The sequence below is a fragment of the Equus przewalskii genome, chromosome 25 (assembly GCF_037783145.1).
Source record: "Equus przewalskii isolate Varuska chromosome 25, EquPr2, whole genome shotgun sequence".
Classification (NCBI taxonomy): Eukaryota; Metazoa; Chordata; class Mammalia; order Perissodactyla; family Equidae; genus Equus; species Equus przewalskii.
The window spans coordinates 46,920,039-46,943,333 of NC_091855.1; the positions used below are offsets into that span (position 1 = coordinate 46,920,039).

The following is a 23,295-nucleotide window of genomic DNA, read 5'->3' on the forward strand; positions in this document are numbered from 1 at the left end:
GAAAAAGGGGAATCATTGTAAAATGTTGGTGAGAATGTAAATTGGTACAGCCCTTATGGAAAGCAGTATGGAGCTTCCTCAAAAAATTAAAAATAGAACTACTGCTGATCCAGCAACCCCACTTTTTTCTATATATCTCAAAGAATTGAGATCAGGATCTCAAGGAGATAAATGCACTCCAATGTTCATTTCAGTATTATTCACAATAGCTAAGATGTGGAAACAACGTTAAATGTCCACTGACAGATGAATGTATAAAGAAAATGTGATATGTTCATACAAAGGAATATTATTCACCTGAGTAAAGATAGAAATCCTGCAACATGAGACAACATGGATGGACCAGGAGGACATCACACTAAGTGAAAGAAGCCACTCACACAAGGACAGATAGTGCAAGATTTCCCTGATATGATGTATCTAAAATAGTGAAACTCAGAAGCACAGAGCAGAATGGTGGTTGCTACATGATGGGGGGAGGTGTTAATGGCTGGTAGCTGCTCAGTGTGTAACAAATTTCAGTTATTCAAGATGAACAGATGTTGGATGCTGTCTCATCCCTTCCACTGTCCCACAGCAGGTGAGCCTGCTTGTCCAAGTCCTAACCAGATGGTTAATAATGGTCCTATTAATCTCGCTCGTCCAGCTTCTGGTGACTCTTCTATTACCTACATTCAAGCATGAGGATTATTTATTATTCAATTCACTCCACTAATATTATTAAACAGCTAGGTGATAATGTGTTGCACTCAAGGCTCTGTTTTCGTACTAATATAGAAAAATGGGATCTTCAGTGACAAATGGATCTAAATCCCTCCATGTGATGGCACTGGGTTAGGTGTGGATTGACCTGCCCCAGTTGCACATCTGTGACACGTCAAGCAGGACTAGAGCACGGTTTCCCTGTGCAACCTGAGGTGAGGGCGTTTCCAGTTCCCGAGGGAGATAGTACCACTGATAATAGTGATGATAATATCCAGCAGTGCTGAGTCCCTACTATAAACTTCACAGATAAAGTTATTACTGTGATTCCCAAATTACATCTTTACAGCCTAGAGACAAGAATGATGAGGTCACATCCTCAGAGTTGCACTGTGAGGAAGATGGAGCTGAGCTCTACTCTTCACCACTACATACTCATTAGGTTTCAAACATAACCCAGAAGTCAATGACACAGGGACTCAAACAGAAACTCTCAGGTGGATAACTTAAGGGACCTAGTTTCTGGGGTATGAAGTTTCACTCTGGCTGTGCTAAGCTTACCTATCATGCAAATGATTCATTGTGCAGCTCTATTGCCAAGAACCATGAAGTCCTACATCCTGGTATAGTGAAAACTATTTTAGTGGATCCATAAATCATCATTATTGATAATAAATGGATACTTCTAGGATATGTGAGTGTGTACAGGAGACCCAGTCACTGAGTCAGCATCAGTGAGACGAGGGCCTTCCAAGAGCTGTCTCTATTTCAAACCCTAAAATGAATTTAGACCCCTCAATCTTCTTCCTTAAGGAAACAGTCTGCAGGCCCAGGATATTCTCACCCAAACTGCTTCTCCAAGATAAGCAATATTAAGGATGATGGCTATTTCAACAATGCTACGAATAGATACTGTATACGCAAAAATGTTCACCCTGTGCCCAAAATAAGCTGCATGAATGTTCAACATGGACAGATTCCCCTCCATGGCAACCATGGGCACACATGATTGTGAACACTTCTCATATGAGGAAATGTTCACCCAAGATAACTGAGTTGCTCTAGGGACTTTAAACATGTTCTAATGGAAATGGGAAAATGATTGTAACAGTATCTAATAATTTAGAGGATCCAGGATACATGGTGGGTATTTGATTAACACATACATCTATGGGAGGAGAGGTGTGTTGACCCTTTTCCAAAGCCGTCTTTGATCCTTGGCCCCATCCAGCTCACTGACCAGCTCCTTCTGCACTTTTTCTGACCTGGAATAAAAGAACTCTGGGCATGGTGAGGGGGACCCCAGGGTAAGATTGAGTTCTCTGGGGGCACAGCCAGCATCTTCCTCTCAGGAGGAGCCTCAGAGACAGAAACCTCCCTGTGTTCCCTTTCATCTTTACATACAAAGACACCAGCACATGACAATCATTACTGAGACAACTAGATGAAGCTACTGTACATGTTCACTTAAAGTCTTGATCTTCCTCACTGTGGGAAATGTTTTCTGGAATCACAGACCTCACCCGCAAGCTCAGATGTGGTTCTTTCTCTTTCTGGTGGCAGCTCTCAGATGAGTGTGTCTCACGGATTCAGCCATGCACACAGGGAGGTGCTTCAAGTGAGCACATGGCTCATCGTGTTTCTCTCAGTCTCCAGGTGTCCTGTCCCAGGTGATGGCTCCCCAAGGTGAGTGTCTCAGATGTCAGACATGAGTCTATTGGGATGGTTGTGAATCATGTGATGGACAGGGACTTGTCCCCAGATGTCCTGTTGAGGTGCAGCTGCAGGAGTTGGGCCCAGGGGAAAGGGCTGGGGGTGGAAATGGATGGAGTTGGAGTGGAGAAGAGTGTCTGAGTCAAGGTCCCTGATAGGAGGTCTTGGTGTAAGCACCTGGGCTGGGGGTGCAGACATGGACATAAGCATGGCTGGGCTCATGGGGAGAGGCTGCCACCTTGAGTGGAATTCCCTCCAGAAAACTGTCACAGCCAGTTCTGCACCAGGTCGCGTACGGGGCTGCTTCCCCCAATGATGTCCTCCAGGAGAAACACTTGAGGTGCCTGTGCTCAGGACTGAAAGATCCCACCCAGGATGCTGGCCCGGAGCCAGACTCCCAGCTACATCCCCTGACCCCTCAGGGCTGAGGACAAATCCCAAGCTCCCCAACATGGCCAGCACGAGTCAGACATTGAGGGGATGGGTGTCATGGTCCATCCTCACATTAAGGAAGTGGCGACAGAACTGCACTTCCACCTGTAATTGCTGCACCACATATGTGAGAAGTGACTGGTCCTGGAGTTCATTTTATTTTATCTTCCAGAGTAACAGTGACTAGAAATAAAACTCTTCAGACATCATGGATTGGTCACTGAGAATAAGTGAATAGAACTATATCCAAAAAGTGAATTTATGATTAATTTTGTGATTTTCTTCCTTCAACACTTGCAAATAGCTCTTAAAATGGTCGTACCTGATTACCTTTCCTCTAGAGTGTAAAGGATCCATGTCACCATGTGCCCTTATTTAATAATAAAAAGTATCAATTATTGACTTTCATAGCCTCAATCATGTTTCCTGACCACACATTTAATCTAGAATCTTGCCTTCTCTACTAACATGTCTATCCTCAGGAAAAAACTAATTATCAAAGCACAGACCCACTGTGGAAATGTCCAGGGAACAGTGTGTGTGTGGAAGTTGTGTTTATCCCCACAAGGGGCTCCCTTGAACCCCATTCTTTGCCTCTGTGAGCAAAAGAGAGGAAATAAAACAGGTTGGAAACAGCTAACCCATGATTCACTATAGACGCTGTGTGTTGATGGTGTATGAGGTGCTATAAAGTCCAGCTTAAAACATGAAGGTGTAGGATGGGTGCAGCAAAAAGCTGACCAATATCTCATACAACAACCACAATATAACAATGTAACAACTTCTAAAGAGAATGAGAACTCCATCCCAGGAGAGGGTACAGGGAAACTACGCGGCAGCTGTGCTGGGCTCAGGACTGAGGAAGGAGACCCAGGCCCTGAGTGGATGGGGGAGAGTTGAGCTGAGATTAGGAAAGGGGAGGAGGAAGGAGGGCCTGGAAGGAAAGAGTCTGGGCACAAGAAGTTAAGAACCAAAATTGACTTGTTCCCAAGGATTCTCAAATACCTAGTATCTAGTACTTTCCCCTCTCTGGCTTATACAGAACATAAGTTCAAGTGTAGAGACACCCACAGGGGCTCTGGAAGGACCAGGGTGAGCCTCAGCTCAGCTCCTACCCACTTATAAGGACAGGGCTCCCCACATGCAAATTTCTCTTCAAGGTCTAGAGTAAAATCCACTCAGTTTCTGGGAGCTCACAGCTGTCTCCTCAGACAGGGCCGAGGTCTCTCAGGAAGGCAGAGTGTAGTCTGGAAGAAGATGAGGAGGCTGGGTCTTCTCCTTTTCCTGGTGACGGCTCCCCAAGGTGAGTGTCTCTGTTGTAAGCCTGGGTCAGTGGGAATGGCTGTGAGTGCATGTGACTGACAGAGACTTATTTTCTTTGTCCCCAGGTGTCCTCTCCCAGGTGCAGCTGCAGGAGTCAGGACCAGGCCAGACGAATCCCTCACAGACCCTGTCCCTCACATGCACTGTCACTGGTTACTCCATCACCAGTGGTTATGGCTGGAACTGGATCCGCCAGCCACCAAACAAAGGGCTGGAGTGGATGGGGAGCATAAGCTATAGTGGTAGAACTAACTACAGCCCATCCCTCAGGAGCCGCATCACCATCTCCAGAGACACTTCCAAGAACCAGTTCTTGCTGCAGCTGAGCTCAGTAACCACTGAGGACACGGCCGTGTATTACTGTGCGACAGACACAGTGAGAGGAAGTCAGCATGAGCCCAGACACAAACTTCCTGCAGGGAGACAGGAGGGTCTGAGCTGTAGGGGGTGCTCAAGACCACCAGGTGGCACTCAGGACCACCAACTAGTGCTAAGACCCACAGAGCACAGAGAGTACACCCAGGAGCAGATACGGAGGAGGCTGGGGAAGAATCTTTCAGTGAGATCGGGAATTTCCTCCCCAAGCCTCAGGGGCATTTCTTGTTTTCTTCTTCTGGCTCAAATGCCTCATATGCTCACTGCAGCCAACAAAGGAGGAGGTAACATTCTCTCTTGAAGTCGAGATTTCTCCACTGACTAGAGATCTTTCTTTCAAGTTCCTAGCTTTTCTGATTTTCTGTCTTGACAAAAACAACAAACAAGATTCTCATCGTCCCTGAGAACCACCAGCGCATGTTCTCTGCCCTGAGAAGGGCCCACATTGACATCACCTGTGATGAGAGTCCCTCTAGGACATCCACACCATGGGGCTGTTTGTTCTCCCCGCTACAGTTTAAGCTCTTGCTCATTATCTACTTAGGTGGACATTGATGATCAGGGATTGCTCCCTTCTGTGGCTGCCCTTCATTCTCCTGTATGGAAAAGCAGCCCACCTGAAGGGATGCAGCCTTCAGCTTTTCCCATGAAACAGACAGGCATATAAGCAAAAAGATGAAATACGTGACACTCATTCTGGGTCCTGTTCTGGATGAGTCTCTGAAAGCAGCCACGGTCTGTCTCTCAGCTTTCATAGAAAAACCTAAATGGCTTATGAGGACCAGCTGGACAGAGTCCTGATCCCTGCCCCGTCTCTGCTTCCCTCGAGCATCCCACAGAAACCCACCCACCTTCGCCCTCGGTTTCCTATGTCTCAATTCTCACTGGATCTCTCCTAAACACTGACTCAGTCAGACTGGAGCCCTAATCGCTCTTGCCACATCTCTCACCAAAGTTCAGACAAAGAGTGAGGCTCGAAAACTAATCTCAACAGTGATGGCAGAAACTATGGTGGTACTGAAAGTGGAATATGAGGCTAAAATGTATGCTTTAGAAGAAAAATTTTACATCAAAAACAAATGTCCTAATACAAAAGCATGACCCATGAAATAAATATTAAGTTGGACTCAAAATGTAAAACTTTTTCTCTTGGAAGGACAGTTTAAAGATGATGAAAAGATAGCCATAGTCTGAGCTAAAATTTCCACTGTGGTCCTTGCTTTTATCTCCTCTGTTGACTCTGGGTCTCCCTAGATTTGCTTAAGTGACTTCTCAAGTGCATTCTGTCTTTGAAGGTCTTGGCCTACTTATTATACAATACCCCTCTGGTTGCAGGGGTAAGTGTGGGGTAGGTAAGGCATCTCTGGTCCTGTGATTGGTCATTCTATCCCTGAGCCTGTACCTCTGATGTGACTTTCACAGTAGTTTCTTGGTTTGCCTCCTCCCTTTGTTGAGACGGAAAGTCTACGAGGGTGTGGGATGGAGGAGGGAATTTTCATTCCCCCAGGTCAACACTGCTCTGAGAAAAGCCCAGCAGATTAGGTTATCATAAATTAGATTGTCTGAGAGCAGTCCTTGTTAAGAAGAGCTGAATGTTCTGATAAATCTTGAAATGACCTCCTACCCCCTCCTTTTACTAAAATGAAATGAAATTTCCTGTGAAAATGAATTTCCCTGTGATCTTTACTGTGAGAACATGACAGGGCAGCTGGAGGTAAAACATATTACTATCAGGATCTCATAATGCTGATCCCCCAGCTTTTCTAACTCAGATCTCTACATACTGAGCCATCAACAATTCAACAACTAGAGTTCAGGTTTTCCTACCCAGCATGGTTCCCGTAGAGGTTTATTCTTATCACTTTCTGCTCCTGCAAGTGGTGATTCCCTGAACATCCCTGTCTGTACCTTACTTTTGTGTCAAAAATTTGCCCTGTTATATAGTCCAAAGCTTGTCCCGCAAAAATTCATATGTTGAAAGCTAATGCTCAATATGATGGTCTTAGGAGGTGGAACATTAGGGAGATGATTGTGTCATGAGTTGGAGCCCTAATGAATGGGCTTCTGATATTATAAAGAGACCCCACAGAACTTCCTTCCCTCTTCCTCCCACCACGTAAAGACACTGTGTATGAACCAGAAAGCAGACGCTGAAATGCAGAATTTGCTACCACTGAATGTGTCTCTTTGGCTTGATTATTTTTAAAAAACATAGAGTAAGGAAGAATCTTTCAACTTTCCCCGACTGCATAAATGAATTTATGATACAAAGTGTGTTTCAGGAAGGAGCTATCACCATACGTAACAGTATTATAATAGGATCTTGGTGTGCTGGACATGGAGGAAGCTAGCAAGACTCATTTGATCACAGTCCTCTCCATGTCTCATTGTCTCTGCAAGGCATGGTAAACATTTGTTTACCACATATTTGCTTTTCTGTCTCCATGCGAATTGGCTTCCCCTCATTGACATCCCAAACCACTCCCTCAGCATCCTCCATGGTCTGTACCTTAAGATGGTATTTAAGGAGGTGGCTTCGGCCAGTTTGGTGATTTAATCAGTTTTCCTGGGTTTCTCCAAAGAATACATGTTATGACACTTTGTTCCATCTTTCCTGTTATTCTCTGTCATGTCAATTTAATTCTTATATCAGCTAGAAGAACCTAGAAGGATAAAGGGATATTTCTTCCTCCCCTACAAAGCCAATCAACAGACTTCTACGTAATGGTGACTTAATCTTGAAATTCCAAGCCTTCAGAGCTGTAAGAAATATTTATTTTTCTTTATAAGCTACTCAATTTATGCTGTTTTGCTATAGCTACACCAAGGGACTAAGGCATAAATTGGTACTGAAATGTGTGGGTTTTTTGGGTGTTTGTGTAACAAAAACCTAAAAATGCAGAGTGTCTTAGGATCTGCGGATAGAGTAGAGGCTGGGAGAATTTTGAGACATATGCTAGAAAATGACTACATTTATGAGAAGGGATTGTTTATTGTATTTCTGGTGATGACCCAGAAAGAAAAGAGGAGAACTGTAGAGAAAACCTCAGTCTCCTTAGAGAATGTCAGAATGTTTGTGCACAGGATTTATAGAAATGTGGGATGTAAGGCCACTTTGATGAAGTCTCAGATGGAAATGAGGAATGTGACGTTAGAAACTGGAGGGAAGTTGATCCTTCTTGTAGAGTGGAAAAGAGCCTAGTTGAATTGCTTTTATTTTTTTCTGAGTGATTTATGCAAGGTAGAAATTGTGAGAGGACATTGAATATTTGTATGTGGAAATTTCTAAGCAACGTGTTGAAGGATAATCCTGGATTCTCTGAATTGTTAATAGTAAAATGTGAGAAGAGACAATTGACTTAAATAATAATCAAAAAAAAGAAGAACTTAAAATTTTGTAAAATTCTCCACCTAACCATATTATAAGGAAGGAGAAGTCTTGTTCTGGAGAAAGCAAGAAGCCTGTGGACAAATTTCCTCAGGAGATAGGTGTAGATGGGGCATCTTAACAAAACCTAAGAACTGTCCATCAAGACAAGGGGGAGATATGTCAGCCATCTCAAGAGAAGCCAGGACCTATTGTCCAGGACAATTGGAGAATGATCTCAAAGATGATTCCTCACATCATGGGCTTAGCTCCTGACACTCCATCCCAGGGCTTCTAGGCCAACCCAGTTGCGGCTCACTGACGTCTTGTATTATTTTAAAGAGATAACTGTATTTGGTCCCCAACATTTCATGGGATGCCTACATTACTCTCCATCAAAGTCAAAGCTGTGTCATAACTTATGCTTGTGACGCATTTGCCAGTGATTGGAGTCAAAGTTCTGTTCCACCCTGAGTGTACCCTCTACTAAGCATCAGTGAATACAGCAGCCATGATTCCACCAAATGAGAGGACAAAGCCTGCTGACCTGTTCCCAGGTTGCAGGACATCTCCCTAAGCCTGGGACCACTTGTCCCTTCAGGATGAGAAACAAGGGGCAGGTCCATAAATGGCAAGTCACATCTTTTTTTTTTTTTTTTTAAAGATTTTATTTTTTCCTTTTTCTCCCCAAAGCCCCCCGGTACATAGTTGTATATTCTTCGTTGTGAGTCCTTCTAGTTGTGGCATGTGGGACGCTGCCTCAGCATGGCTTGATGAGCAGTGCCATGTCCGTGCCCAGGATTCGAACCAGTGAAACACTGGGCCGCCTGCAGTGGAGCACGCGGACTTAACCACTCGGCCACGGGCCGGCCCCGGCAAGTCACATCTTGTCACCAAAGTCCGCAGATACTTCTCTGAGACATGGTGACCCTTCCTCACCCAATCTGACATGGAACAGGGAACAGTGCAGAGTGTCATCTTGGGGTGAACTGACCATGGGCTCTTGAGAGACAAGATGAAAACCTTAGTTCAGGACATTTGGAATAAAGTGCCCATACAATAAAGTTACAAAAAGTGTCCATATTACTGAAAAGGACGGTGTCATGGGGAGAATAAGCCTGAGTATCCTGTTCCAGTAAACTTTGCCACCGGTGCTCCCTGGAATTCAAGGCAGTGGAGGGACGATCCATGCTGGGCAGCACACACATGGGCACAGGGGGAAAGGCATGCAAATGTGGCCCCTCCTCTGCTCATGAAAAGCAGCTCATCTGCTGTCCCTGTCGATGCTGTGAGGAGCCCTCCCCATGTCTGTGTTCGTCCTCAGTGTCCACACCATGGGGTCTGTGCTGATCTGAGCATCCCTTCTCATCAGTGTCATAGGGAACAGGTTTTCTGCATCAGGCTCAGCTGGGATAGCTCCATACAGTCCATACATAATTCTCATTTCTCTGTGCTTCCAGGTGTCACCATGTCTTTGAAAACTGGGATTGTGCTTGGGGAAGTACGTGTTTGAAAGTCAAGGATGGATTTCTGTTTCCCAGTCTCTGGCCAACATCACACACATGGCATCATGGACACATGGTGACAAAGTCGTGGGTTGACATGTGTGCCAGGTTCAAGCACTGGCTATGCCAGCACAACATCCTCTCAGTCCCCAACTTCAGTGGTGAGTCCTGAGGAGGTGCGTCCACACAGACCACCGCCCTGAGAGTGTCCCTGTCCCTGGGGCAGTGCTGATGCTCATCACACACCAGGGAGCAGTGTGGGGAGACCCATGATAATGTGAGACTCACATCCCAGCCTCTATTACTTTCCTATTGCCACTGTATCAAACAGCACACTCTTTGGGTTCAAATCAACACGCATTTATTCTCTTACAGTTTGGACGTCAGAGCCTGACATCAGTGTCACTGGCCTGAAATCAAGGTGGTAGCAGGACAGTACTCACTCCAGAAGCTCTAGAGGAGTGGTATTGTCTGGATATTTGTGAACCCCTGAAATACACATGCAGAATCCTTGTAAAGAAAGGTGATAGTTTTAGTAGATGAGGTCACTGTGAGCTGCTTAGGTCATGAGAGAGCAGCCTTCGTGAATGGGATTGGGACCCTTCCAAACAAGGCCCCAGAGAGATTGCTTGCCCCTTCCACCATGTGAGGACATTACAAGAAAGGGACAACTATGAACCAGAGCAAGGGCCCTCCCCAGGAGATGAACATGCTTGCGTTTTGATCCTCGACTTCCCAGCCTCCAGAGCTGTGAGGATTAAGGGTTTTTTGTTAATAAGCTTTCCAGTCTGTGGCAGTGTACTATAAAGTCCTGAATGGACTCAGCAGGGGAAAGTCTGCTTTTTTGCCTATTCTGGCTTCTAGAGCTGCATTCTTTACAGGCCCTGGCTCATGCTCTCTTGCCTCATCTTCACAGTCAGGAGTAAAGTACCTGACATCAGTGGTCACACTGTTTCCTCCTTATTCTGTATTCTACTCTCCCTTTGACTCCCTCTAATGTAAACACTTGTGACTACATTTCTGAATAATTCAGGAAAATCTTTGGATCCCAGGGTCTCTAAACTAATCAAATAGGACAAAGTTCTCTTTGCCATACAAAATACTATCCACAGATTCAAAGAATGACTCATACTAACTCAGTCCACCCTCAGCCCTCAAAGAAGTATATCCAACGCACACGTCAATTATATCTAACACTTCGGAAAGCCCTCTAAATGCCAACCCTTAAAGCAGTAACCAAGCCCCAAAATCTATCCAAATACCATCATCTCAACAGCCTCAAATGTAGTCATCTGAGTCAGGTATGAGTGAGAATTTGACAACAATCCATCCTGGGTAAATCTCCCCATCTGCACACCTGTGACACTAGAACACAAGTTATCATCTTCCACAACACAACTTCAGGGTAGGCATACGATAACATTCATCGACGTTTCCGTGACAAAAGAGATAAAATGGTAATTAGAAGGAATCTCCAGCCTGAATCAGATTTGAAATCTATCCCCACAAACTCCGTTAGGTTTCAAGGTCTGTCGATAATCTTCTGTGGCTCAGTCTTCAACCACGGGGTCTGCTGTTCTAATGTTAGATATGCCTTTGTTCTTCTTAAATTGTGGTGTGTGCTATAATGACAGCACTTTTATCAGACATTTTCATACCAGTAGAGTTTTGAGAGTCTAGAAACATTCCTTATTTTCGGTATCGGTTGATAAGGAAAAAGTTCTTCTGACACTTGATAGATGGTGATGAAGACTTCAGTAAAGACTCTTGCAATAGATGTCTTGTAATATGAGAGAGAAACAGGGCTCACCTCTGCATTCAGCAAAGACAGCTGAAGAATTTATAGTCAAGGAGCAGAGTGAGGGGGCCAGTTGATGGGAAATAACTAAGAGGACACATCCTTTGAACAGGAAGGCATATAGTCTTTGTTCTGGAAGTGTCGAAAACTGTGTTGGGTAAAAGGAAAGGGACAAAAAAAAGTGTTTTATGTCCCTGCAGGGCACTTTGAAACCAAAATGTTCACTCAGGACCAGCAGGGGGCGCTCAGTAACTACTGAGCTCATCCTCACAGAGGAGGTGGGTTGAGGGCTGGTGCCCTGTCAAGGATTTTTGTATCCAGGCTCTGTAACCTCTACCTGACATGCAGACAGTACAAACAGTACTGTAAAAGCTGTGGAAAGACAGAGGTGACCTCCCTTTTAGAATAAACTCTCATAGGTAATAATCAAACTTCCCAAGTACCTGGAACTAGGATAATTGTGACTTATATAATTATGACAATGACGCTATGAATTTAGAACGTATATTGATCTCCATTTCATAGATGAGCAAATTAACCTGAACTAAGAGCATTCTTACTGATCTCACATATTCTAGGCTTAATTTATTTGATAAGTTATTTTATAATTTTCTCTTCTTTAAGGGTTTCCCTTGAGTCCCATGTAGAGAGATCATGTGTAAGTGGTCTGTATGGTAGTTGAAAGACCATGGACTCTCCGTAAGCTCCATCTCTCTCTCTCAAGGCTTCTCAGTATCTCCAGGTTCCAGTGAGAAAGATAATTGTCTAAACACTTCAGTGCTTCTGCTCTTCTTGAAGGTCAGGAAGCCAGAGCACACTCAGGGCACGAGTGCACCAATATCAACGTTTACATGAAATCCACTTTTGCAAGATCTGCAACCTGTGGTCCTTTTTATGCCTGCATATTTGTTCCAGACCATCATGTCCATCCACCCCGTGAAGAAAAGAACATTCACGCCCTGACTCCACTCAGCTGTTCACATAACTCAGCATCTGCAGGCTCAGGAAAGGGACACTGGAGTCTGGGACTGAAGGGGATGGAGGTGAGGTCAGGTGTCTTTCTCCTCAGTGTCTCATGATGAAGAGGCAGTGGAATATTTCCACAGGGTAGTGACGTGGTGGAGATGCTGTAGGCTGAGTAAGGACAGAGCATTGTATTTGATGATGGAGGGTTGATGTGCATAGCCAACTTTTGGGGTCAGCAGGTTATATAATGTCCAGGTGATGGTAGGCAGTCCTGCCCTGGGGACTCCTGACTGAGCCCTGTGAGAATGGGGGCCAAAGTGTCCCTTAGGTCTAATGCAACCCTCCTCCCACATCGAGGGGACTCCGAGTCAGCTTCTCTGACTGGGGTTGGCTCAGCACTGAGTCTGACCCGCTGCAGTGAAGTCTGCACCTTTCTGACCACGACGTCTGTGGGGTTCCTGACACTGTGAGAACCAGTAAAACCAATGTGCATGTGCTCTCCAGTGTCGCCTTTCATCGTCCCTGCTTTTGTTCTGTCTTCCAAAGCATGTTACATGCCTAGGCCTAAAGTCAGTGTGGGGGTCACTGTCCATGGGCTAGACCCAGGGAAGAAGAGCAAAGTTGGGGCCAGTTGCTGCAAATATCACCTACTGTATGTGCATGTGTGTATGTGTGTTATTGGAATAGTGGATGTGGATTAACAAGGAGCCACATGGTCTCTGAATACAGATGTTCTGAAATGACCTTCAACCAGTGGAATCTAAGGGAGTTAGAGGCCCCAGAAGGCCCCTAGATTCCTGGACACACATGAGGGCTGAGTGCATCAGTGCACTTGAAACTCAGGGAAGGGGCTCCCTGGTGTTTTCATAAAATCCTTGCTTGGAGACTCCCTGCAGAGCATGTGTGTTTAGTAAGGACAATTCACTATTTCACGAGGTGATGTCAAAAACATATGCTGTCCTTGAAGTAGCATCCTGAAGTCAGGGCACAGTCATTAATACTGGACGAGTGACACTGAGAGCTTAATTCCCTGTGAGTCCAGGGTGGTCCCTCTCTGCTTGTTAATGGCTGTCCTGCAGGGAGTGTTCAGGACCAAAAGTGAGTGCTTAGGGCACCAGCATCTCTCAGGGACCTCAGAGCACAGGATGAGGGGCAGAAGGCTGATGCAGAAGGAAATTATTCTTGGGATCAGGGATTTCCTCCCCAAGCCACAGATGCCTTCAGGGAAATTTTGTGTTTTCTTCTTCTGGCCCTAGTTTCTCACATTTTCAGTGCAACCAACAAATGAGAAAGTAATGCTGTCTGTTTGAGATGAGATATTACAGGTTGCTAGAAATCGCTCCTTCACCAAGTTCCTATATGTCCTGCTTTTCTTCCTTCACAAAGAAAACATTAACAGGGCTCTCATCTCTCCTGTGATCAGGAAACATTCACCACAAAGACAGACACAGTACAATCCATTCTGTTGTGTGCAGACCTCAGGCTCTCTACCCCCTTTTGCACACACTGCCCGACATGGGTCCTTCCTGAAGACAGGAGCACACAACCCCATTGTGTTATGATCAGACGCCCCTGGAACTCTGGCCCAGAGGGGCCCTTTTTCCCCTACAACACTTTAAGCTCTTGCTCTTCATTCACTTGCGTGGATGTGGACACCCATCCCAAGATTGTCTTCTGTGTTCTATTATCTAAATTCTCCCTCAATCTGTGCTAGACCAGAACTCCATGGGGCTAGACCCCTGCTCACTCTTCCAAGCTCTCCTCACACCACCAGGCAGAGTAGGGAGGTCCAAAAAGAAGGCACTAATGTGTCACCACTTCATCTCCTCATGCCCACCTAACGTCTCTGTCCGTTCACAGACAGCCCAGAGCAGATTACACTCAGTGGCCTGAATCTGGGCTCAGTCACCCTGTTGAGCTCATGTTGTGCATACGCAGGATTCCAGGTCCCACAAGCAGTAGGACAAGAGAGGGCTGTGTCAGGTGAGGGAATAGTCTGCTGCTGACGCTAGGAGCCCTCAACAACTCACACCCCTTATGACAAGGACGTCCAGATGGACCCACCTGCTGCAGAGCATCCTGGTGGACTCCTCACGGGTGACTCTATGGTGAGCTAGAGGTCAGGGAACAGAGTGGGTTTTTGGTCACCTCTCACATCTCAGTGACCACCTCTCATATATAGTCAGGAATTTCTGAGCTAAATTCATGGAAAATACTTGAAGCAGGACTGAAAGTGGATTTTCTACAACTGAAAGTATATTTAGGAGCAAATTTTTTACGTATCGCAAAGGAAAATAAGGTAATTGTGTTTAAGAGGATGGATAATGAATAGAAATACTTTCTTATTCATCATGGACAAATTTTAAAAATCTGATTTACTGTCACCTGTACACTCACTAATATTCTTTAAAAGAATCAATCAATTGGGTGGTATATTTAAAAAGCCAACGAGAAAAAGGTCTTGTACATATCGAATCAACCAGCTAGACTCCAAGTTTTACATTTAAAAGAACACTGCAAATGCTGCGAGGGGCTCTCACTGTCTGTCCTCATGTTCCTAATATTTTTTTAGAGCAAAGCACTTGCTTTGACTGTGAGTTCTTTCCTCCCACAGTCTTTTGTGGATGGAAAGAAGTCTAGATATATGTGCCTGTATCATGCAGCCGCCACGGCTCAGAGAACACTAGGGGGCAGGCTGCTTCCACGATCCCTCACAAGAACATCTGATGGGATGAGACCAACACGCTGTTACCAGAACAAAACGAACACACTGCTGTTGGAGAAAGAGGCTAAATATTTTGGAATATATTAAAGCCACTGGACTGAAAAGAGCACAAAAGCAGGAATGTGCCATTCTTCAAAGTTTAATGCTGTGCTCTCACTGTCATTAAATACTCAATTTTTAACATCGTCTTCATTTTACACTGGGCCCTGAAATTGTATAGTCTTTTCTGCTGGTGACTTTAGCTTCAGACTCATATAAATGGTCTTTGATGTAATGCCTTGCCATATTTGGGGATGTACGCACTAAGAGGATTAGAAACAGGATGGGTGTGATAGGAAAGTCTGAGACTTTTATTTGATGTAACTCCACGTGTTGGATTTTTCTCTGGATTGCACAGAATAAGGAACATTTTGAGCTTCTCACATCACTAACCTCCTCTTTTATTGTGAGCGATATTTCTTTATCCCTCACGGTCCATGACGCTTAATCCATAGTCAACAGGATTGATTCACCATATCAGTTAGTCCATTTCATCTTCTTAGATCTATTTAAGGAGAAGTGAGCCTACTCTAGTCAACTCACACTCTATCTTGGATAAATACAGGTTTATCTATATGATCAAATGAATATAGAGCAGGTAGAAGGTCCAGAAGAATTCACATACTGGGTCCACTAATGTGTAGATGCTTTCCATAGCACACAGTGATTCATCCCCCCAAATCAAAGCCAGAAGCCTAAGCCAACAACAGAAGGTCACTGACTCCAGAAGCTAGACAGAGATTTTGGCAATTGTGTCCTGGTGCGCTTGAGAGCTCTGAACAAAGAGCTCCCTGGATTAAGACTATATTTTTCAGTCATCCCTAAGTCTCACAATAGAAAAAGGATGTAATAATTTCCCCAACATAAGTTACAGGCTGGATTGGGGCAATTTGGTGCTGGTGAGAATGCAAAGAAGCACCCCTACTTTGTGAAAGTCTGCCCCTTATTTTTTGTGTGTGTGTGAATAAGATTGTCCCTGAGCTAACATCTGTGCAATCTTCTTCTATTTTGTGTGTGGGTTGCCAGCACAGCATGGCTTGATGAGCGGTATGTAGGTCCATGCCCAGCATCCAAAGCCACAAACTCCCAAACATAACCACTATGACACCGGCCCGGCCCCTGAAAATGACAACTTCTAATGTAGGACTAAAGGGTAGAGCGGCTAAGATGTATTAGATGTTACAATCTTCAAATAATGAAATCTAAGTAATTGATGGCTTAAGTTTGGGGAGTTTTATCTATGTCGAATCTTTAGTCATTACAAACTATACTGAGTATTGTTGACCAAAGGACAGGAAACCCATTGGTAAATAATGAAGGGAGGACAGGGATTTACCGAAGGAGGACCACAGATGATGGAATCAAGGATGATCCTAGTGAGCAGAAGGGACACCTGGCATGAGACTGAAAGGATCATAAATATTAAAAGTCCTGAGCCTGTCTACATTCTCCTGCGTCTGAGTCCCAATTTCTCATATGACACCGGATCCTCAGAAAATGGGGCAATTTCTCCCATGCCAACAGCTTTTCAATATTTGGAGGCTGCTCAGTTTTACAAGCATAGTCCTTGTTTTCAATTTTATGTCTTTGGTTAACAGTGTGATTCTTTCTCATGAAATTGGTTAGGGTCCCCTGACATAGGCTGTGCACTGTCTTAAGGGAAGTGTGTGCACAGAGCCTTAGATAAATTTGCACAGCCTCCATGTTCCAGAATGAGAGATCTCCCAGCCGCCTATGGGGGAAAATATAGCTACTCAGATAAAACTGATCTCACTGTGCTCAACATGAAGGGAATACACTCATGAGGACTCTCCTTTTCTCACAATTATATATACATATCTGCAAAAATTTCTATCAAGACATCTATTTCTGTGTGGAAATATGACTTTGAAAAAGGTGGAGATTGTGAATATCTTTATGGATTTATATGATTTTGACATGGTGATTACTGGTGATGCCAAAACCCTGAAACATCTTTGCTGTGGTCACTAAATATACTCACATGTGTGTTTGGAGTGTATTCATCGAGCGCAGCATTGATTTTATCAGCCTGTGCCTTTCAGGACTGTGAACGGTGTCTGCAGTTTCTTACCAGACACCTACAGTTAGATTCCAGTACCTCCCACTGTATCCTCTATCCGTCGCTGACAAGACTGTTTGGATATCAACACCTCGCACCCTAAGTTACTGAAGAACTCTGTGCCATGTCGAAAGAATTCTGACATTGGGGCAGGCCCAGTGGCACAGCTGTTAAGTGCACACATTCCACTTCAGTGGCCTGGGGTTTGCCCGTTTGGATCCCGGGTACGGACATGGAACGGCTTAGCAAGCCATGCTGTGGCAGTCGTCCCACATAAAAGAAGGTGGAGGAAGATGAGCACAGATGTTATCTCAGGGCCAGTCTTCCTCAGCAAAAAGAGGAGGACTGGCAGCAGATGTTAGCTCAGAGCTAATCTTCCTCAAAAAAAGAAAAAAGAATTAGTACATTTTTCTATAAAACAATTCCCTCCAGGATCCGTTGTGTACTGCTCTTGGCAATGTAAATTGCTACAGCCACTACAGAAAAAGTAGGAGTTCCCTCCAAAAATTAACAAAACATAATTACCATGACCCAGCAATTCCACTTCTCTGTATATATCTAAGGAACAGAAAGTCACTATCTTGAAGAAATATCTGCACCTCCACGTTCATAGCAGCATTATTCACAGCAGCCAAATACAGAAACAACCTAAGTGTCCAGCAATGGATGTATGCACAAAGAAATGGAGAAAGAATTTATACATACATACATATATATGTATGTACATATTTGATGGGATATTATTCAGCCTGAGAAAAGAAGGAAATCCTGATACTTGTGACAACATAGAGGAAGCTGAAGGACATTATGCTAATTGAAATAAGGCAGATACAGAAAGACAAATAGTGCGTGATCTCATTCAGATGTGGAGCATATAATTGTGAAATCCATAGAAACAAAGAGTAAAGTAGTGGCTACCGGTTGCTGAGGGGTCGGGGAAATAGGGAGACGTTGGTCAAAGGGTACAAACTTTCAGTTACAAGGCGAATAAATTCTGGAGACCGAATGTACAGCATGGCAACTGTAGCTAGTGATAACGTGTTGTATACCTGAAACTTGCTAAGAAAGTGGATCTTTAGTGTGTTCATCACACACACGCACAATGGTGACTGTGTGAGGTGAGGAATATGTTAATTAGCTCGATTGTGGTACTCACTTACGATGTGTACATATATCAGAACATCATATTGTGTTTCTTACATATGTACAATTTTTATTTGTCAATAATTCCTCATAAAGCTAGGGGAAGAAAAGAAACCAGTCACAAAAAAAAATCCTTTCAACACACATTCTCTCCCTCTGTCAAATAGCCTTGTCTCTTGGTACAGTTCCAAGTTGCAGAAGTAGAGAAATGGATTCTTATAAAAGCAACTTATTTAGACTTTTTCCCAGTAGGAACAGCCTAGAGTGTGAGGTCAACAGGACAGGTGAATGGCAGGAGATGAGCACAGGTGTCACAGCTTCAAATCCAGAGAGGAGCCTCAGCCCGCCCTGCAGAGGGACTCTGGGGGTGAACAGGGCTCAGAGCGTCCACCCCTGAGACAAGAGAGGGGGGATTTCACCTTCCTTCTCACGTGGCTAAGGGCAAGTAGAGGTGGACCAGGGGTGGGGCACATCCCATTGAGTGTGCAAACAAACACACTCTGGATTTCAGGGGAGTGATGGATCAAGGACACCTGTGGGGCTACTTGAAGTTTTCAACATATGACATCTTCTCCAATCACACATGAACAAGATGCATGGAGCATAAGCCCGACCTGGAACTAATGTAACACAATATAACAAGCTATCAAGCTCTCGGTATGACGATAACCACATAGCAGAAGAGATTACAGGGAAAGAAAGCAGAAGCCGTGCTCTGCTCAGCATGGAGGAGCCAAGACCCAGATTGTCAGTGGATGGTGAAGAGTTAGGCTGGGGCCAAGGTGGGGATTGCGGGGCAGATGCCTGAAGACTGGAAACGCTGGGCTAAGAAAAGAGGGGAATCCACAAATATGTTTAAAAACAGCCTTGAAACCAAGTCTCCTGCCATGCCAGACTGAAAAACCATCTGCAATCAGGAGAAGAGAGGTCCACAGAGTCCCTGGAACGATTGTGGAGGCTGCTATAAATCCCTCCCCATTTATAAGGACAGGCGTCTTCACATGCAAATTTCTCTTCAAGATCCAGACTAAAATCCACTCTTGGGCTGTGGGAGCTCACAGTTGTCTCCTCAGACAGGGCTGAGCTCTCTGGGGAAGGCAGAGTGTAGTCTAGAAGAAGATGAGACTCTTGTGTCTTCTTCTTTTCCTGGTGACGGCTCCCCAAGGTGAGTGTCTCAGTTGTCAGACCTGGATCAATGGGAATGGCTGTGACTGCATGTGACTGACAGGACTGATTCTCTTTGTCCCCAGGTGTCCTGTCCCAGGTGCAGCTGCAGGAGTCGGGCCCAGGACAGGTGAAGCCCTCACAGACCCTCTCCCTCACCTGCACTGTCACTGGAGGCTCCATCACAAGCAGCTATTCTAGCTGGAGCTGGTTACGCCAGCCTCCAGGGAAGGGGCTGGAGTACATGGGGTACATATATTATGATGGTAGAACTTACTACAATCCTTCCTTCAAGAGCCGCACCTCCATCTCCAGAGACACCTCCAAGAACCAGTTCTCCCTGCAGCTGAGCTCCGTGACCACCGAGGACGCGGCCGTGTATTACTGTGCAAGAGACACAGTGAGGGGAAGTCAGTGTGAGCCCAGACACAAACCTCCTGCAGGGAGACAGGAGGGGCTGGGGTGCCAGGGACGCCCAGAAACACCAGGCGGCGCTCAGAACTCACAGCACTGAAGCTCAGCTTAGCAGCAGGTGCAGAGAGGGAATGGGGAGAAGTTTCCTGTTGGATCAGGGGTTCCCTCTCCTCTCCTGGATCTCACTTGCCCTCTGGGACACTTGTTGCTTTGTTCTTTTTAACTGTAATTTCTCACATTATCACTGTAAGAAACAAAAGAGGCAATGACTTTCTCTGCAGATAAGGTGTGAGCTCTCTTTCACTTCGATTTCCTGGGTAACCCATTTTCCTTCTTGACATAGTTAGCATCCTGAGGATTCTCATGCTCCTTTGATTGGGAAAAGCAGCCATCCAAACACCAGCTCAGTCCAGGCACATGTCCCAGGTGGTTATGATCAGCACGTCCCTGAGGACCTGGCCCCTAGTGCGTCTTTGTCTTCCCTTAGACAGGAGAGCCTCCTATTTGAACCACATGGGTGGACATTTATGTTCAGCATTTGTGCCCTTCTGTAGTGGTATCTGCATCTCCCGGCTGCAGAAGAAGGCCAACCCAGCACTGGACACAGTGCTTAGGTTTCCCTGTGAGCCAGGCAGATACACAAGCACAGAGATGACATCCCATTACCGCCCTGCTGGATGGTGTTCTGGGTGGGGTCTCTGAAACAGCACATTGGGTGTGCCCTAAGGTGTGTCTCTCGGCTTCCACGTGGAGAATCTATGTGGAAAATGAGAGCCAAGTGACAGCGCCCTGGTCGCTGCCACCCTCTGCTGCCCCCCTAGTGTCCCTAAGAAGCCTGAAGGATAATTGCCCTTTGTCTTCTACTGTCTAAATGCACACAATTGTTGTACCCAGACCCTGCGACTTAAGGAATCAGAGTCCAGAACACTTCTCCTAATCCGGCTCTTCAGTGTCAGGCACAGAGGGGTGTGCAATAAAGATTTAGCCATCAGTGCACCCAAATTTACTTCATCTCTAACCTCCATCCCATGTGTCCATCCAGCCATGGACACCCAAGGGCCATTTAGATACAGCTGGCCTGAAGCTGGCCTGATCTTCCCTGCTGAGGCCATGTGCCAGGCACACAGTTCCATGTCATGCAGGCTCTAACTCAGGACAGGCCTGGGTCATGTGGGAGCACAGGCATTTTCTGACCCCATGGCACCTCTAACATTTTTTGCCAAAGGTGGTCCAGGCAGCCCTATCACCTGTGACACAACACAGTGGAAAGTCCCATGGGTGGCTTGAGTCAGACAAGTGTCAGGGAGAAGTCTGGGTGTGCTGGTTACCCCCAATGTCGCCAATTGCCATAGCATCTATAGGGATCATATATATTCAGTCAAATATCTGTGAATCTTAAAGTGATTGTACCGATTAGACATCAGACAAAGAGAAGGATCCACACAAGGAAATACACTTAGGGGAAAAGATTCTAAAATATACTGAAGACAAATGAGCTATGTGTTCTAATTAGGAAGGTGGATAAAGTGCAGAGAATATGTATGTGAATTGCGTATTACTTGTAGTACATCCTTTCATGATTTCTTTTGTTTATTTTTTCTTATTTGTGTGAGGAAGATTGGCCCTGAGCTAACACTGGTTGCCAATCTAAGTCATTCTAGTTCTTCTGTGTTCAAACTGGTGAACCATGGACCGCTGAAGTGGAGCGCATGAACTTAACCACTCAGCCAGATGGCCCGTCCCTCTACATCATTTTGAACAACTATTTCCTGTCTTTATACTGGCCCACAGTCTGTACAAATATCAATCAAATTGATGGCTTACTTAAAGAACTAACCACAAAATCAACCAGAGATACTTGTATTTTTACAGCTAATAGGAAAATTGTAAGTGTTTAAAGATGTTTCATGTTCTGTGCCTTCAAATTCATATTATCGGTCTTAGGGGCCTCTCCATTACAATACTTGAATTAGCATTTTGGCTCCCCCTCAGGAGTGCCTATCTACTCTGATCTATAATCCTAGGGATGGCAGTCTTTTTGTCAGCACAGGCACAGCAGCAGCAGCAGCGGAGGCAAAGACATTTGAAAGGGGCTGTCGAGCCACCTTCCTAGGAGTGTGGACCTCAGCAAGACAAGTCTTCCAGGAGTGACTGCTCTTCAAGGAGAGACTGACCTTCCTCCACTCAAGCGACCACCCATGAACTCGTCCACGGCACAGGTTACAGTCCTTCCCTGAAGCACTCTTTGTGTTGAAGAAAATGTATTGTGACATGGTCAACAAGGTAAAGAAGACTTCATTCAACACTATTGCAATATGGGCATTGAAGTAAAGAAAGAGAGCAGGCTCACCTCTGAACACAACAGGACACATGGGGATTTAAAGAGAAGGAGCAGACTGTGCAGGTCATTGGATGGAGAATTACTACGAGGAGGCATCTCGGGTAGGAGGCTCCTGGGAAGAGCATCACAGTCCTGAGGCATATTTGGATCCACATCTTCCTATTTTCCCAGGGGTTCCTCCCCTCAATAAGCCTGACTCCTCCCCCAGCAGAGGCTGGAGACGGTGACCCTCCACCCACATGACCCTTCCCCTTATGCCTCTGCAGCTCTGCCCATGCAAATCGACTTGGCTTCAAGAAGACATCCAGGCAGCTTGGAGAAGTGTCCCTCTGTTCCTCACTCTGGGTTTCATCTCTGGTAAGCACTGACCCATCCAGACAGACATGGCCCCTCTCCTGGTCATCTTCTGCCTGCTGGCTGCTCTCCACGGTGAGTGACTCATGAGTCTCAGGAATGGTGTGATGGGATGAGGACATGAGTGTGTGGCTCACTGTTGTTCTCTTTCTGTAGGTGTCGAGGCTGAGGACCCTCTCGTGCAATGGGGAGGTGGAGTGGTGGTCTCCTCACAGACACTCAGCCTCACCTGTGCCGCCTACAAACGCAAAGTTTCAGAATATTCCCTGTGGTGGATTCGCCTTCTCCCAGGGAAGGGGTTGGAGTGCGTCGGTGTGATCTGGGCTAAGGGGGACACTCAGTGCAGCCCCCACCTGCAGTCTCGAGTCAGCATCTCCAGGGACACCACCAAGAACCAAGTGTTCTTACAGCTGAGCAGTGTGATGCCTGAGGATTCAGGCGTGTATTACTGTGCTCAAGACACTGTGATACAAATGCTGTGAGAGCCCAGACACAAAGCTGTGTCACGGGGCTGGAAGGTGTGCTGTAGGGGGCGCTCAGTCCCCCGAAACACAAGGTCCATCACAGGGGCAGGTGCAAAGGGAGGTTAAGGGCTGGTTTCCTGTCAGGATCTGGGGCTTCCTCTCTGCTTAGCAGTTTCCCCTGGGAACCTCTCTGGCCTCATTATTCTGCGCTTACCTCTCAGGTCTCTGAATTATGAAGTCTGCTGTAAGAGGGGGAAAACATTCTCACATGCCCTAAAGACATCGAGTCACTTACAGGCAGTCCTGTCACTAAATATCAGTTAGCTATCAACATCTCTGTGTTAAGTCAGCAAAGTATGCAAAAGAGGCTTTGTTGGACTCAATAATCCA

General features: G+C 45.6%; 2 gene segments (V, D, J or C); both read left to right on the forward strand.

The window, feature by feature from the left end:
* The first annotated feature begins 4,060 nt into the window (after positions 1-4,060).
* Positions 4,061-19,846, forward strand: LOC103562624 (immunoglobulin heavy variable 4-30-4-like). The segment is given in 2 exon segments: positions 4,061-4,150; positions 19,419-19,846. Coding segments are annotated over 2 exon segments (474 nt in total).
* Positions 19,847-22,382: 2,536 nt separating this feature from the next.
* LOC103562623 (Ig heavy chain V region PJ14-like) lies at positions 22,383-22,950 on the forward strand. The segment is given in 2 exon segments: positions 22,383-22,516; positions 22,598-22,950. Coding segments are annotated over 2 exon segments (372 nt in total).
* The last annotated feature ends 345 nt before the right edge of the window (positions 22,951-23,295 follow it).